This window comes from Taeniopygia guttata, chromosome 2 (assembly GCF_048771995.1).
Source record: "Taeniopygia guttata chromosome 2, bTaeGut7.mat, whole genome shotgun sequence".
Taxonomy (NCBI): domain Eukaryota; kingdom Metazoa; phylum Chordata; class Aves; order Passeriformes; family Estrildidae; genus Taeniopygia; species Taeniopygia guttata.
In genome coordinates, this window is record NC_133026.1 from 69,139,084 (window position 1) to 69,154,801 (window position 15,718).

Sequence of the window (15,718 nt, forward strand, 5' to 3'; positions counted from 1 at the left end):
TCTCATAGGCAGAAATTCTCCAAGCAATTGCAAAAACATGATCCCAAACACAGCAAACAGGCATGCTAGCCATTTAGGGCCTTCTAAAATTGGTCAGGTATGTCATCTTTATAAGTGACTATGCTCAAAAACTGAAGTGCCACAGGAAAAAGAAAGAGAGAAGTCAGATACAGAATCTATTTTCTCCTGATAATCATTTAAACACTAACTCAACTCTATCTAGGCAGAAAAATAAACAGGAAGCCTGAGACACCTAGGCAACTGAGGCAATGGTACACATAAAAACGTATGACTGATAAACAGATAGGTAACAGACTACAGAGGAGGATGTCATAACCCTATAAAAGGATGAAGGCACACTTCACCAGACACCTGCTGGCATAATCCCTTCAAAAAATATATGCAGATCACGAAACTATCAAATACAGCATTAAAGATATGCAGCATGAACTGTACAGAGGGGAAGTGCTCAGCATATGGACAAAAATCCCCCAGCAGTTAAAAATCAGAACAGAAAAGTAAGAGGATAACCCAACAGGGGAATACATTTCAAATCATATAAGGAGCCAGCTACTTTTTATATAAACTAATAAACAGAAGGGCAGCTGCAGCTGGGGCTGCCTGAAAGTGGGATGTGAGAGAAGTGACATCTCCAGGGTGTTGGCTAATCTTCCCTGCAGAGATCTGGTGCTTCCTGCTATATTATCACCATGTGAAGAAACTCAAGTAATAAATCCAGCATGAGTCAAGGTCTGGGAGGTGATGATGACTCTAGCAGAGCCACCCATCCACAATGGAAGTAGCCATGCTTTGGACTATCAGCAGTGATTTGGGATCCTAAAGGCATTAGCAACACCAGAACCAGGGCTGACAGAAACCAGTGCCTAGTGGAATAAGCCCTGAAAGGAGCCAGAAAAAGAACAGGTATTTCCAAAAGGTTTTTCTTCTAAGCTATGCTTACCCTAGAAACTCATGTCTTTCATATAAACTTACAAGTGCACTCTGGTTCTGGCCAAGTTCTTGGCCTTCACAGACTTCTGTTGAAAGGGTTTCACAGCCAGGTCTAGACTACATGAAAAACACCTTAATTTTAATCACTGTTGAATCTGCAGCCTATCACGTTTCTCTGAACGTGAAGAAACACTGGAAGACAGAAGGGAATAAGTCCCTTCTTCGCATGATCAAAAACACTGTGAACTCCTCATCCCTGGACGTGTTCAAGGCCACCTGGGGCTCTGAGTAAGTGGAAGTTCCCTGGCATAAGGGTTGAAGCTAAATGATCTTTCACACATTCTATTACATGATCTAAGGCCTAGATAGATTTCTTTCATGCCACCCACATACACTTTCACCATGATCCCTCTTAAAAGTCACATTTCTGAAGCAAACCTCTCCGTTACTTTGCTTTGCTTTAGCAGGCTTAAGAAAATAAGCTTACCCTGTAATTTTCTTTCTTTTATCTAGTTCAAATTTTCATCCTGGTTCATGGGAAAGAACAGCTACAGTCATCTTTTCATTGACAAGACCAACCACAATGGAACAGAAATATAGTTATGTCATTCTGCCCTGACCATTCTTTGTTCTTATCCTCATTTTATTTACTGATTAACATCAGCAGAACACCTCTGAAACTTTCTTTTTCCAAACTGCTGGACCCATTTTCCTCTATGCGATGTTAGGTTTGCAAATTGGGAAATAATAGCCTATCAGAGAAGTGGCAATAAAGGTAACACAAAATTATAATTATATTCTCTGAACAAAAAACAAACAAGTGTTTTCTCTCTCAAGAGTCTATCATATTTCACAGTGTCTCACAGCAATATGCCTACACTTTCAACATTCTTGTACAAAGTAGGGAAAACCCACCCATACTCTGAGTGCAGTGTTATTGTTGCTGTGGCAACTACAGACCACAATTTTTTGCCTCTAGAGAATTAGCATGAACACAAACATACACACTGAGGCAAAGACAGCTGTGGGTCCTAACCGTGCCTACAATTCACTGTGGATGCCTAATGCTGTCATCAAAAAACTGGATTTCATTTTTAAAAAATGAACTTTAACTTCTCAGTCACTGTCTCTGTTTGTCTACACTTTGTTTTCACCCTCAATACAGCATAGTTGGCAAAATATCCTGAGAAACCCTGGCACATAAGAATTGTAAATGTCAGACTACTTAAACTCCACTTATGAGTGAACATAGTAATTATAAAAGTCTCTCTACAACAGATAAATTAGTGATCTATCAGCTGGAATTTGCTGGTATAAATACTTAAGGCAAACTGTAGGAGTCAGGGATTTGAACCTGCCCTCTGTATGTGTGCACATGAGATAAAAAAGTCACTACTGTACTCTCTTTAACACTACTTTGCACTGGTAAAAGGAAAAAAAAAAGCTACTTTCACCAGCTTATAATGTCATTTAAGCCAGATGTAAGAGTTTAAAATGAAAACTTTTCTACTCAGTGGTCCTTTAAAAATAAAGTTTTACTTTAAACCGATATATGAGCATGAAAACAAGCACAGGAGTTATTCAAGAAATATTGAAAGCAGCAGGTCCTCAACTGTTTTAGGTTTTGCTTTGTCATTTTGCCTTCCCCATTCCTGCCCTATCTACATACCAGGGCCAAATTGCACTTGAACAAGAAACCACAAATGAAGAAATTGCTGAAGTCCAATTAGAGCTTTGCCACAAGACCAGGGCCTATGGAAGCAGCAAACACTCACCCAGTTCATGACAGTCAGCATTTGAGGTCTGTTTCTTGGCCTGAAGTTGTTATTTAGCTTTTCTAGTATTCTGCATGTAATCCAAAGAAATTATTTAAAAGAGTATTTTCTTGCCTCCCTTTTCCATCCTAGATGTCCCCAACCTGACACACTCACTGAACTTGAAGACCACAGAATATAATCTCTCACTGATCGAAAATTTAAAACTTGCTATTCCATAGGGTTGCTAGGTCTTTGTCTGGGATTTAGCAGCCAGATACACACACTCAGGTCTATTTGCTTTTTGCTTAAGTCATCTAGGTAGGCAGCTCATGTGCTTTGAGACAGCTTTCCACCCACTACACTGCAGAGTGTAACATGAGAGTACAGGCAAAACTCCCATTATCCAGGGATGTCACCAGGTAAACACCAAATCTCACAAGGACAAAGCAACCAGAAAAAGGGAAATGAAGAGTTGTTCTGATGTTTAGTATTTGTTTTGCCTCAGACCAGATAGCATGGCAACACTCATGCTACAGATTGATTAACTTTATTAAAAGTTTTCAGAACAATGAGTACCATTTCCCGTTGAAGAAAAAAAATTAAAATCATTCCTGCCTGGAAAAGCTGTCTAGTTAATACTTTGCATTTTGGTTTTAAAAATTGCCTTCTATTTGGGTATTTTACTAACACTTAGAGGAAGGATTGAGAACAAATTCTTTGGAAATTTGTAAATGTTTCAACATATTTCATTCAAAAAAGAGTTTTTCTCCTCACACTATTAAGATTGTTTTTTTAAAGCCTGGAAATGTCTTATCATGAGGGAAGTAAAAAACACTAGAGAAAAAATATTTCCACTCAACTCCATTAAGGCTGCAACATACTGGAAGTAGACCCCATCCAAAAAACTAAATAAAAACATTTATGTCAGAATGTGTGCTTTTGGTTGTGCATCTTTGCTACCTGCGATTTTGCAAAAGCTGGTTAAAATGCTTTAAGCTGGGGGAAAAAAAGGACTGGTGAAAATAAACATTCCCAATCAAGGTCATAAGAAGGGAGAGTGATGCAATCTTGCTCTGGGAAAGGACCACCCAAAGGGTTTCCCTTCGCTGTTTTTCTCCATGGGCCATTCATTCTCTCTGCTGGCAGAGGCAGGCCTGGCTGAGCTGCCTGAGCCCTGGGCTGGATTCCACCTCTTCAGGAGCGACCAAACAAGCCTGACCAGTGCTGTGCGCTGAAGGAACCAGCAGACGAAGGCCAGAGAATTCCACCATGTCCATCTCAGCAAGTGCTGAGGTGAGCAGAAATGGCACTGAAGAGCAAAGCAGCTGAGGGAGAGGTGACTCCTTCCCGTGACTCATTGTCTGGAGGGTCCCAGTTCAGAGGAGCTGAACTCAAGTGCTGTGTGCCCCTCAACAGCTGAGGCACTGCAGGTCCCTGAGGAGCACTCTGGCTTCACATTCTCAGATAGGAACCCTGTGTAGGCGCTCCTGTGTCCAAAGTGTGCCCAGCGGGGACAGTCAAGGGCTTCCTTCCGAAAGCACACTCCTGGTCCAAACTACATTTTAACATTAACACCCTCATCACCATTAGTGAATTAACTGTAGAAACTTTTGCATCAGGCTGTACTTTTAAGAGTGCGGCTGAGTTGCTGGAAGAGTTCCTTAATGACCCTCACTAGACTATCCAAGCATCCAGATCAAGTTTGGTACCCTCAAGGTTATCTTAGTAGTTCTCTATGTAACTACTAAGTAACATAGAGAAGGATTTTTTTCACTCCAAAGTAAAATGTGGACCATTGTCGTGTTTTAAAAATCATGTTACCTGTTACTTGATTTTGGACAAGTACAAAAGGTTAGATTCCTGCAGTAATGCCAAGCCCAGTGCTGCAGCCTCCCCTGCCCAGGGACTAGCAGCAGCACTTTGCAGTTTGGCAAGCCTGCCTCCAGCGCTGCCCATCCTTGTGAACTGTAACCAGAGCCAAGGAGCAGCCAGAGTGTTAAATACCGTGCCAGGCTGGCAAACGCACAGCAAATCCCTAAGCATCAGGGGCTCCCCCGAAAACACAGAGCCAGTTCTGTGCTCAGTGCCTAGACCCCTATGCTGGAGCCCAAGAGTCTTCATCACTACTCCAGATTTTCTCAAAATAGCTGCAGAGCACCACTAAATCAGTGCTGGCGTGATTAATGTGCAGAGAAGATATCAGGGAGCTTTATGCAGCCCTTCAACGTTTATTTTTCCAGACCTTGCTTAACACAGATGAGAAGGAAAATGCTTAAAAGGTGGAAAATTGTAAGCAGCTGATCCCAGTTGCACTTTTGTCCCTTGCCAATCAAAAAGCTTAATAGGACAGGCTTTGTTTTCAAGGCATGCGGGATGTGGAAATATTTATACTCATAGTATCAAGACATCAGCCATAAGGTTCAAGACTACAGTGCCAAATACAGCGAGAACGTGTTGGAAAAGACAGCACACATCTCCAAAGCAGAGGAGAATGTGTATTTAATGTAATTGTTAGTCATAGCTGACCTGAACAGAAAAAAAATGCTTTGGGACTCCTTTGGGACCTTAAACTGTGGAAGAAAGTATCATACCTCTGTCCCAGGAGGATACAGACTCCTGGACCTTGCACAAGTGACTGAAACAAGTCAGAGATTGGATTTACTGTAAATGCACTATGAACTGCCTTGTTCACAAGCACCTGTTTAACTGGGGACCCAAATGAGGGTCAGTAAGAATCTTCCTCTGTTATTTACATCATGCTTTCATGGCATTATAATAAGAAGCTAATGGTTTCTTTTAAGGAAAACAACCTAAGTATTCAAAAGTCAGAAAAGTTCAAAATTAAAGTTGTTTTTAGCAATGTAAGTAATATTTCTCTAGAAATGTGTTGAATTCAAATTTTATTTTTTCTTTTTGCTTCTCAAATAACTAAGATTTACATGGCTTTATTATTTTTTTTGCAGATGAGTGTGTTAGGCAGGGAGGGATATAATGTAACAAATACTGCTGCAATTCAAAATGGAAATGTAGAATTTTCAACTGTAAAATGACACCATTAGGAAATTGAAATGTAGCATAGTTCATACCAACCATGACAGCTTTTTCCAGAGCATCAGAGCAGCTTTTTTCAGTTAAAAACCTAATACTAACCCTGATACTAAAGCTTAAATCTTTATCGAACTTCCACCTTCAGTTATCTCACTTTGGTATGTAACAAATTACCTTTATTTCCTCAGCATTACATTTTCTAATGTCTCTATTGACAACCATTAAAGGCTCCTCAAAGTTCACAGACTAAAGTCCATTAAGTTCCTAGAAAGTTAGTTTATTATTTGACTTTACACTGCCCAAAATCTGGATTAAAAAAAGTCATGCAAAGAAGCTTGGGACAAACAGATCTTCTGATTAGTTAAATCAAAAAGTAGAGAAGTAAAACTGAAGTCAGACAGGAAAAAAAAAAAAAAAGAAAAATGTTAAGGGAAAAAAAAGTTAACAAAACAATCCCTGATTTGGGATTAGAACACATGTTGATTTTTTGTAAAAGTTAAAAAAGATACATATACTTTTTTCTTCTTTCTCCTTTTTAAACCAGTTTACCAGCATGCTTTGTAAAGAGCTTTTCAAACTTAAGGAATGGTGGAAAGACATTTTTAATACTCCAACTATCCCAAGATTCAGAGGCATGTCCCAGAATCTCTCCACAGTAAGTTTTTTTATTTAAACTGCTGCCAAAATATAAATATGCATATGACCTACAATGAAAGAATTAAAATGAAAAATTTTTCATTCCCACCAGCAGACAAAATTAACTTCAAGTGAATTTTTTTTTTCTGCTTTGGGGAAACATAGCTGGCCTCATCAAAGGAAAGACCAAAATTAAAAGCCCTCTGATATAAAATGAGAAGATGCTCATACAGGTTTTTGAGGAAATTTTCTCTGAACTTACTTCCCTCAAAGTTAACAGCCTTGGTACTGTCTGACAATAGGTCAGGGTAACAAGGCCTGTTAAAATGTAAGGTTTGCTGTACAGCAATTCACCTTTTGCACTAGAGCTGCTACTTCTAAAGCAATAGGTGACCTGGCATATCAAGGGTACTACAAAATAACCTTGGGAAGTGAAACTTTTTAATCACGTGTCTTAACCCTCCGAGCCTGAATTACTTCTAGAGATGCCTAGAGCTTCGGAAGGCGCGGTAAAACTGCATATGAATAAACAATGCCATTAAATTACTTTTAATATAGCTTGAAATAGTTTTCTTCACAGTATTTTTACATGCACATGCTTTGTTTACATAAATTACACTATCAAGTTTAATGTTTAACTTCCCATATCTCACTGATTTATTGTAGAGGACAATATCCCAAAATCAGTGATTTTGGACATTTATAACAAAAATGTGTATACTTTGCCAAAAGTCACTGTATAAGCAAAAGGCAGAGACAAACTTCCAGCATCAACAGTTTGGAGAATACATGGTATGGAAATAAAAAACACCCCAAAATTCTTTTGCAAATGCTGCTGAAGGTATACCATTGACCTAGACAGATATTTTTAGAGCAGAAGTCAGCTAAACTTCAAAGTCTGCTTTCCTGAGATATGAAAATTAATTGAACACAGAGAGTCTTTTCATCCTCTTTCAAGATCATTAATCTTGTTACCACATATAGCACTTCTTAAAAAATAGTACTTCAGTGCTAAATTCAAAAATCAATCATCCATTGAAGAGACATGCTGACACATCAGGATTGTTTCAGCATCTAAAGCAGAAAACACTGTTATGTCCTCATGTAGTGCACTGTCTCCTAAACAAAATGTGAGCTGCCTGCCAGGTACACAGTGCAGAGGGGAGCTCCATCCTCTGTAATTCTGGGCTGCTTTTAAACCCAAGTTGCAATTTTTTTCTTAAGAAAACCACCAATGTGAATAACAACATTTTCATAGTCATATTGAGTGACACAACAGCTGCTTCTGAGATGACAAAACATTTTCCAAGTACCATTGCCACAGCTTTTCTGCCCCAGCCATGGAAGGGTAACGATTACAACCTTCATTTCTCAGACCTCCAGCTCAAATTTTCTTCTCGTCTTTTACATTGAGTGAAATATCTCTCATAGCAGACTTCTCATGGAAAACCATCTCTATAAAAGAAGGGACGAGTCCTCTGTTCATTTAACACAGAGACATATGGCTTTCACATATTACATTGACCTGGAGGGTCTAAATTCCACCTTTAACCTCTTGCTCTCCAGGTACATCCTGGAATTTTTGAAGGTTCAGGGTCAGCCATGTGGGACTGCCAGCTGCATGGACCAGAGGGAGATTGGGGCTGTCACCATCCAACAGGCTAAGCACAATGACAGGGACACAGAATGGCAAAACAGAGATATCTCCTCTGCTGCAGCCTGGGCACCAAGTAGAAAGCACGGAGAGCCTGTCAGCACTGCAGGAAGGAGCTCCTGTAAAACCAGTCCCTGCTCCACACGGGATTCAGATCTGGCAAAGTTGTCCTTCATATACAGAGCTCCATTCTGTGCAGAGGAGCATGTGACTGAACTTCTCTCTGCTTCAGCAAAACACTCTCTCAATCTTACGAGGAAGGGAAGCAATCCACCTGGCAGAAAAGTCATATAAAAAAGATTTTATTTTGCTTCTGAGGGCCTTAGCACTGCAGGTCAGAGTTGAGACTCATGCAATTTAAGGGAACAGTGGTGGCACAGTGCTTCCATGCATACCCGCAATCTGGGTATATCCTGTTCCAGACAGCAGAAGTCTCTGATGCTTGGCATGGCGCAGCATACAGCAGTGGGGCAAGAGGAGCGGGGAAAATTTTGAAGAAGTATTGATGGCATATTCTCACAGGGGTAATTAAATAGAGGGATTTTCAGGTGAGGAAAGTTCTATTTCACTGCAGCATAGCTGCAGTTCTGTAATGAACCCCACAAAAGGGGGGTTCCTCCTGGCCCATCACTGCCCTGTGCCACTTGAGCCAGTAGGGTCATGGGCAGGGACAGCACCCACACATGCACACACACTCACACCCCCAGCCACACTGCTGAGCTCAGAGCACGTGCCCCCTGCTTTCTGTGGTGGGCTCGAGAAACAAACCAGCAAACACAGAAGTGCCCACCACCAGCATCCATGAGACCAGAGCTCAGGGACAAACACAGCACATAACCAGATGCAGTGAAGCATCCTCAGGCCCAGAAGAGCAAGAGATGAATCTTTTCCACAAACAACACCATCTTTGTATCACCTCAGCTTAATGGAAGGGCAACATTTTGAAAGTTTAGAAAGAAAAATTGCAGTCTGTCAAGACTTCATTGTTTGGGAACTGAGTCAGCCTAACACTGTACGTACACTGTGGCAACCACAAACAAGCTGGAACAGTAAACGTTTGCTATTCCTGGTTTCTTTGGTGCTCCTGTATACATCAATCATGGCATGGAATACCTCAAAAAAGAAGTGATCACTATTCATGTGCCTTTTCCTAAACTAATAGCTCACAGATAATTATAGGTCTTTATTGTTTGACTGTTTTAGTGTTGAGCAACATATCTATCTTCTTGCATCAAAACCTGTTTTCTGTCAAAAAAAGGGCAAACTGGCATGGCTAGATGAAGGAGTTTAATCCACAAAATTACATATTCCTTACTCAGCTTTAAAAACAAACAGTAGTAAAAAATGACACATAGCACCACTCACTCTGCAAACAGAAGAAAGCAAATAAATCTCAATCTTCTGAGATTAAAATATCTGTTGATATTTTACCAAACATACCTCTGCAACCCTAGTTTCTTAGAGCACAGATCAACTTCCTAGTCGTTTGGTGGAGACTTTTTCTGTTCAGTATGAACTTCCAGACTTAACTTCCTTGTTGCTGAAAGAATGCAGGAAGGCAGCAGGTGCATGCAGGCTTGAGAGACAATAAAAGGCAGGGGGTAGGGGAGAGCAACATTTTTCTGCCTGTTAGGGATAAAGTTAACTAGGAGACTATAAACAATTAAAAAACACAACCACAGCCAAAAATCTATGATGCTGTTAAAGATTCAATGCAAACTTGCCCTCCCAGAAGACCACTTCTGTGTCTGTGTGTTCTGCCTATCTCCATATATGCACTTCTCAATTCTATCATGCACTTGGACTAGGTAGGAAGCGGATTCTGAGCTTCCCTTCTACAGTCCTGTAGCCGCGAAAGCAGTGCCTGAACGTAAGGATTCCCTACACGGCGCCCCGCATCTCCGCACGCGGTTCCCAGAGCGGGACCAGCACCCGAGCTCCTGAAGCATTCCAAACTCTGCCCCAGTCAGCCCAGCACCGTGACTGACAGCATCCAGCAGCATCCAGCGGCGACTTCTTGCGAGAGCAGGAAAAGCGCCAGGCATCGCCGGGAAAAACGAAACGCTTCCCCGGAGACAGCAGCCCGACCCCCGCCCACACCCGCTCCTGCCGCGGGCTCTCCGCGCAGCTCCCGCGGCCCTTGGGCAGACACGGCGTGACAGCGACGGACCCGCCGTCCCTGCCGGCCGGGGCTCCGCGCTGAGGATGCCGCCCGGGCCCGCCGCTCCCGGCGCGGCTCGCAGCCTCACCTGGTCCAGCGGGATGCCCAGCAGCGCGCTCAGGGGGTGCAGCAGGGTGGAGCCGGTGGTGCGGTGCGGGGCTCCGGGTGCTTCGGCCATGCCGCATCCCCCCCAGTACCGCCGCCGCACGGCCCCGCCGCCACCTGCGCGCCCGCGCCGCGCCCGCTCCGCGCCGCGCCCGCCCCGGGGCCCTCCGTGAGGCGGGGCCGCCGCCGACGGCCGGGGCGGGGCGGGGCGGGCTCCGGGGGCGGGGAGCGGGAAGCCCTCGCCATCCCTGAGGCCGCATCTGCCGCCTCCCGCCGCCCGCGGGCGCGGTGCCCCTGGCGCGGTGGCTCCGCGGGCTCGGTGCGGCCGGGAGCGCACGGACAGCCGCTGCTCCGGCGGAGTCTCCCGGCCGCAGGTTCCTGCCAAAAGCACACGCTTGTCAGGCACCGGCAGAGCTCGCAGCTGCGCCAAGCAGGGGAAAGCTAGAGTGTCACAGTCCCAGGAAGAAATATTTATTTACTTACTTATTTATTTATACAGAGACCCTTCACAAGGGACAAAAAGGGAAAATTGAGTAGTAAGCTTTAAGCGATATCTTTATCTTGCAAGTTCTTCTGCCAAGCTCATCTTATCTGCAGAAGTAGTGTTCTTACGCTTGCCCCGGACAATGTGGCATTGTGTTCCAAGGAGAGCTCGGTCAGCCGCTGCAAGCTCTCTGTTCAGCTCACAGCTGCTGGCATGCTCGGAACCTGGAATATCCCAAAGGATCCTTGCGGGCTTGGTTACAGTAGCTCTTCAATAGGCTGGTCGTTTTCTTCAAGTAATTGCCAACTGCGGTAGCTGAAACTGTAATAGTGGCTTAAAATGGTATTGTGCCATGTACAAATGCCCTGCTTACGCTGCGCAAGGCTGTGCTGTGCTGGAAAACCCAGGCAAAGGCTGTTCAGTGGGGAAGGAGGTTTACAAAAACGACACTCTCTTAGTATAATTTTAGTGGTGCTAGTTTAAATGTATGTGAAAATATACACATGCATACATGCACACACATACTTTAAGTGGAGAAAGTAAGAGGTTTGGAAGAACTGGATAGGCATGCATGAGAGTTTTTAACGTTTTCCATTATAAGTTGCTCTTTCCAGTTTAAAATTTGTCAGCCTGAAACTCTCCGCATGGAACTTTCCATGGGCTGTGTCTGCCCCAAGCAGGCTGCTTGTTGAGCTTTGGCTAAAAACATTGATCTGCTTTTGGGAACAGAATAAAAGTGATTTACGACACACACAGTACAGATAATATCAAAGCTTTTTTTCACTGTGGAAATCTAGTACCTCCGGGAGGGTGACTTCAAGTTGAGACATGGTAGGTTTTTTTTAATCAAGGAAATGCCTTTCACTGTGTTTGTGAAACTGCCCAAGAGCCATCAACTGCCAGAGTTCTGGGGGGAAAACACATATAATCCATGTGGATACTCAGGGGGTCAGCACATAATATTTCTGCAGACCATAAGCATTCTTCTCCCCTTCATATTCACTCTATGTGACTGGACTCCACCTATTTCTGCCACTAGAGGAGCAGGATGGGATCACACGGTTCCAGGCACAGGAATTGTATGTCTGTATTCAGTGCTCAGCCATCTGGGCTGTGTGGAAAACAGCTGGAAGGAGGGAAAGACAGATGGAGAAAGTCAGGCACAAGAGCACAAGAAGGAAGGAGATGGCAACTTTGAAGTGGGTTAGCACAAGAAGCCCGGGGAAACGAACTAGAGCAAAGCTGGCTACAGATACAAAGGAACATAGCAATCCTTTTACCTTGTACTGTAGCCATCAGGACTTCCAAGATGGAAATTTCATCTGGAATATCATGTTTAATAGCCACCCATAGGCCAATCTTACATTTCTAATATATTTTGAATTAACTTATCTTTTTGACCTCCACAGGATCCCATGGGTTCTGCTGTTTAATTATGTGCTATATGAAAAAGTACTTCCCTTGGTTTGCCTTAAAGCAGCTGCCTTGTAATTTCATTGAGGGCTGTCTTGTTCTTGTGCTCTGAGAAATAAACAAGTAATCATTGCTTAATCACCTCCCCCATGCTTTTCATAACTTCATATACCCCGAGTTGCCTCTTGTCCTCACTGAGGACTCTAGTTAATCTCTAATTACATGGAAGTTATTGGTATCTTTGTCCTTCCTTTTCAACCTTTTCTGTTTTCTTTGAAAGGAAGAGACTGATGTTTTGTGGCAATGAAATATGTCATTCTTCATTCCTTTACCAAGAATCTCTAATATCATCCCTAGGGACCTCAAAGTCTATTTTCTCTGAGGTAGTAGCTAATTTACAGCCGAATGTGTATGTATAATCAAGATTTGCCTTTTCCTGCTTACACTTACCAATATTAAATGTCTTTAAATTGCACCACATATAGCATTGTTAAATCCATTTCAGCTCAATAAGAAAGCTCTGAATATGATGAATTACTTCATATCCTTGCTAATTTGGTCTTCTTATCTTCTTTTCCAAAAATTTAAGGTGCTCAACAGGACAGATTTCTTTGTATTAACTTCCAATTCAGCATTTATTCTCATCCTTTATTTATTTTCTTTTTAACAGCTAGTAAGCCAGGGGGAAGTATTTCCTGTGATTCTGTGATTATTTTATGTCTTCGGGTGTGAAACCTTACCCCTTATTGTATCTGGAAATACAAATATACTTTCTTGACAGGATCACTCTTGGTGTTTAGAGAACACAAATAGATTTGTGATGTATAACTTCTGTACAATGACTGCATTTTCCCCATTATATCATGGTTTCCTGTGTGCCTTCCATGCTTAAAAGACTCACAGACATCAACAAGAGTAATTAGTACAGTCCAATATTACCATTTCCTTTCATGGGAATATTAAATCCCTGTGTTACTTAACTTTTAAAGTGTTTCCCCCTCTGTTTCCTTGTAAGAAAGACAGGATACATTTTGTCAGAAAAGCAAATCAGACTGGAAATAGAGGTATAACCATTTTATCATTCACCTTGCAAAACACTGACAACATGAATTTTGTGTCAGGTTCCTTTTTTTAAGGAAACCAACTGTTAATGAGTAACAAATAATTCTGAATTAAAATAAGAAATTAGGCAAGAAACATCCTGGTGGTCTTGCTAATAGTTTTCCTGTATGAATTTGCACTGTTTGATAGCTTAACTGAGTTTTACTTGATAAACAAATTATTTTGTTAAGCTTATCTAATGTTATTAAACTTATATACAGCTGTGAGTTTTTTAATACTTTGTTCTTTTGTTTTATTTTTTAAGTATTTTGCTGTTAAAGAGAACTAGCATACAGATATTCCTGTGTTCTGTTTCGTATCAAGGCCTGTTTGATAGTAAATCTATTTTTGAGTGACTAATTTTACAAACCTCACAATTTTGCAGCTGATAGAATTCTCCCATAACTAAAATTGGGAAAAATCCCCAAAAGATTTGGTAGCTTTCCTATTGCAACTGTGAAAGAAAATATGTTGACAATTTAGCTGATACATAGTTATAAATGTAAGACTATTGGTGCAGTTAAACTTGCTCAGGGAGTTTTTATAATGTCACAATTCAGGTTAGGCCTGGGTTATTGGTATGTGAGTACTGTTCAAGCAGTACTCAGCAAATGATGTGAGTTTTATCTGTTCACTGGCAATTCCTGGGAAAATTACCAAACTTCTACATGTCTCCCTGCAGAGATTCCTAATTTCAGCAAAGCATTATAGCATATGTTTAAATCCCACAGGATTGCAGTTTTCAGTGAATTTTAAATAATGCTTTGGTGCCTTTACATGTCAAAGCCAAAATAAAGTTAGTTTGTGGAAAAAAAGGGTGAAAATAAGAAAAATATAACCCCCTCTCAGTCTCACATAAAGTACAGTGAAACAAACGTGTGAAGAATAGAACAGAATGAGTATTTGGATCATTTGAAAATATAGGGAGAAGATTGTTGCTTGGGTATTTTGATTGATTACCCCAAAAGTACATTAAAATAGCTATTAGATAATAAATATAAATACCAAATTAAGTATCTCCAGGAAGGGTGTGTTTATTAAGTAGTTGCAATCAGAATGATTGAATGGGATGCACTCAAGGATGTTTTGTTCTGGGTGTCTGACAGCCTTCAATCTAAGTTTTAATCAAAAGAAGTGTTGTGGACATGGCAATAGACAATGGAGCCATCTGCTCTCTGTAGATTATTCTGTGTATGAACGTTTGTATCCATCAACTTACAGATGTGTGTGAGTGCTGGAGCTGAAGGCATTTGCTGTGTGCTCACACACACTGCACACATAACTCATGTGCATATTAATAGTTTTATTTTCTTACAATGTAAGTGATGGAAAATATTATTGGTTGTAACTGAAATTTGTTATAATTACATAAGAAAATATACTTAAATCTAGTAATAACCTCATGAAAAGGGTGTTCTATCTTCTTATACTATGTGAACACTGGTGCTTTGCTAAACCAAGCTCAGAATTTTTGAAGCCTTGAAGTAAAATAGAAATAGCAACCTAAAATCAACTGGGAGCTACACAGGTCATAAGGAAGTGGACAGGATTTTGAAAATTCAAGAAAGAAAGTACAAGTCTTGCTACCACATGTGATACTAAACACTGAAAGATCTTTAGTATTAACTACAGTGCAGGGAACATTGGCCTTAAATAAAAGGGTTTTTTTAAGCAGTAGGCAGATTTCCAACAACCTCTGTGGTTACCAGAAATGTCTTTAATGTTCATAGTTTTCTTGCTGTCACCTGTGATGCTACTTAGCCCTAATTTTTGCAATTTTATAAATGAATCCCTCCTTTTTCCTTGTCCTTAGTGGGAACAAAATTTAATTCAAATTTAATGGTTTTTTAGTTAATATCCTTCACTCTTCAATTCTAAAAAAGTTTCAAAAATCTCTTATTTGGAGTAAACTAGAAGAAAACTAATTCTCTGTAAGCCAATTCACAGTTCTGTATATCAAGAACATATAGTTTCATGATTATGGTTTACAGATTTTCAAAGGCACATGTTTTATGCATGTTATTTATACAGTGAACTCTCTGATTAGTGTCAATGCATTTCAATGTATAAACCACTGCCTTACAAAAGTCTTTAAGAGTAGTTTCACTGGACATTCACTTTTATAAACTGGACCCCAGCTTTTGCACCCAGCACTGATGTACAGCAGGTGAAGAAAAGCCCCTAACCCAAGTTCCCTCAATAGAAGAATTTTTCAAGGCATTTACTTTCTCCATACTCCAAAATAAGTTATGAAAAAGCTTGTCCGAGGCTAAATTCCTCTCCAGAACTCACAAGTTACAGCATCAACCCTAGTAGTTTCCAGGAAAAAGGTGATGCTACGTTCCAGGCTTTTAGGTGTGTAAAAAAGCACCAGCTGGGTCTTTAAAGCACTTGTGGTACAGCCACCA

General features: G+C 41.2%; 1 protein-coding gene across 1 annotated transcript in view; it reads right to left on the reverse strand.

Moving 5' to 3' along the window:
• The window catches only part of MBOAT1 (membrane bound glycerophospholipid O-acyltransferase 1), a 55,947-nt gene extending 45,459 nt beyond the window's left edge, over positions 1 to 10,488 (reverse strand). Inside the window, exon 1 of the mRNA XM_030265564.4 lies at positions 10,296 to 10,488. Coding sequence (XP_030121424.4) covers positions 10,296 to 10,385 — 90 coding nt within the window. The 5' untranslated portion in view covers positions 10,386 to 10,488. The remainder of the gene's footprint in view (positions 1 to 10,295) is intronic.
• Positions 10,489 to 15,718: the final 5,230 nt, after the last annotated feature.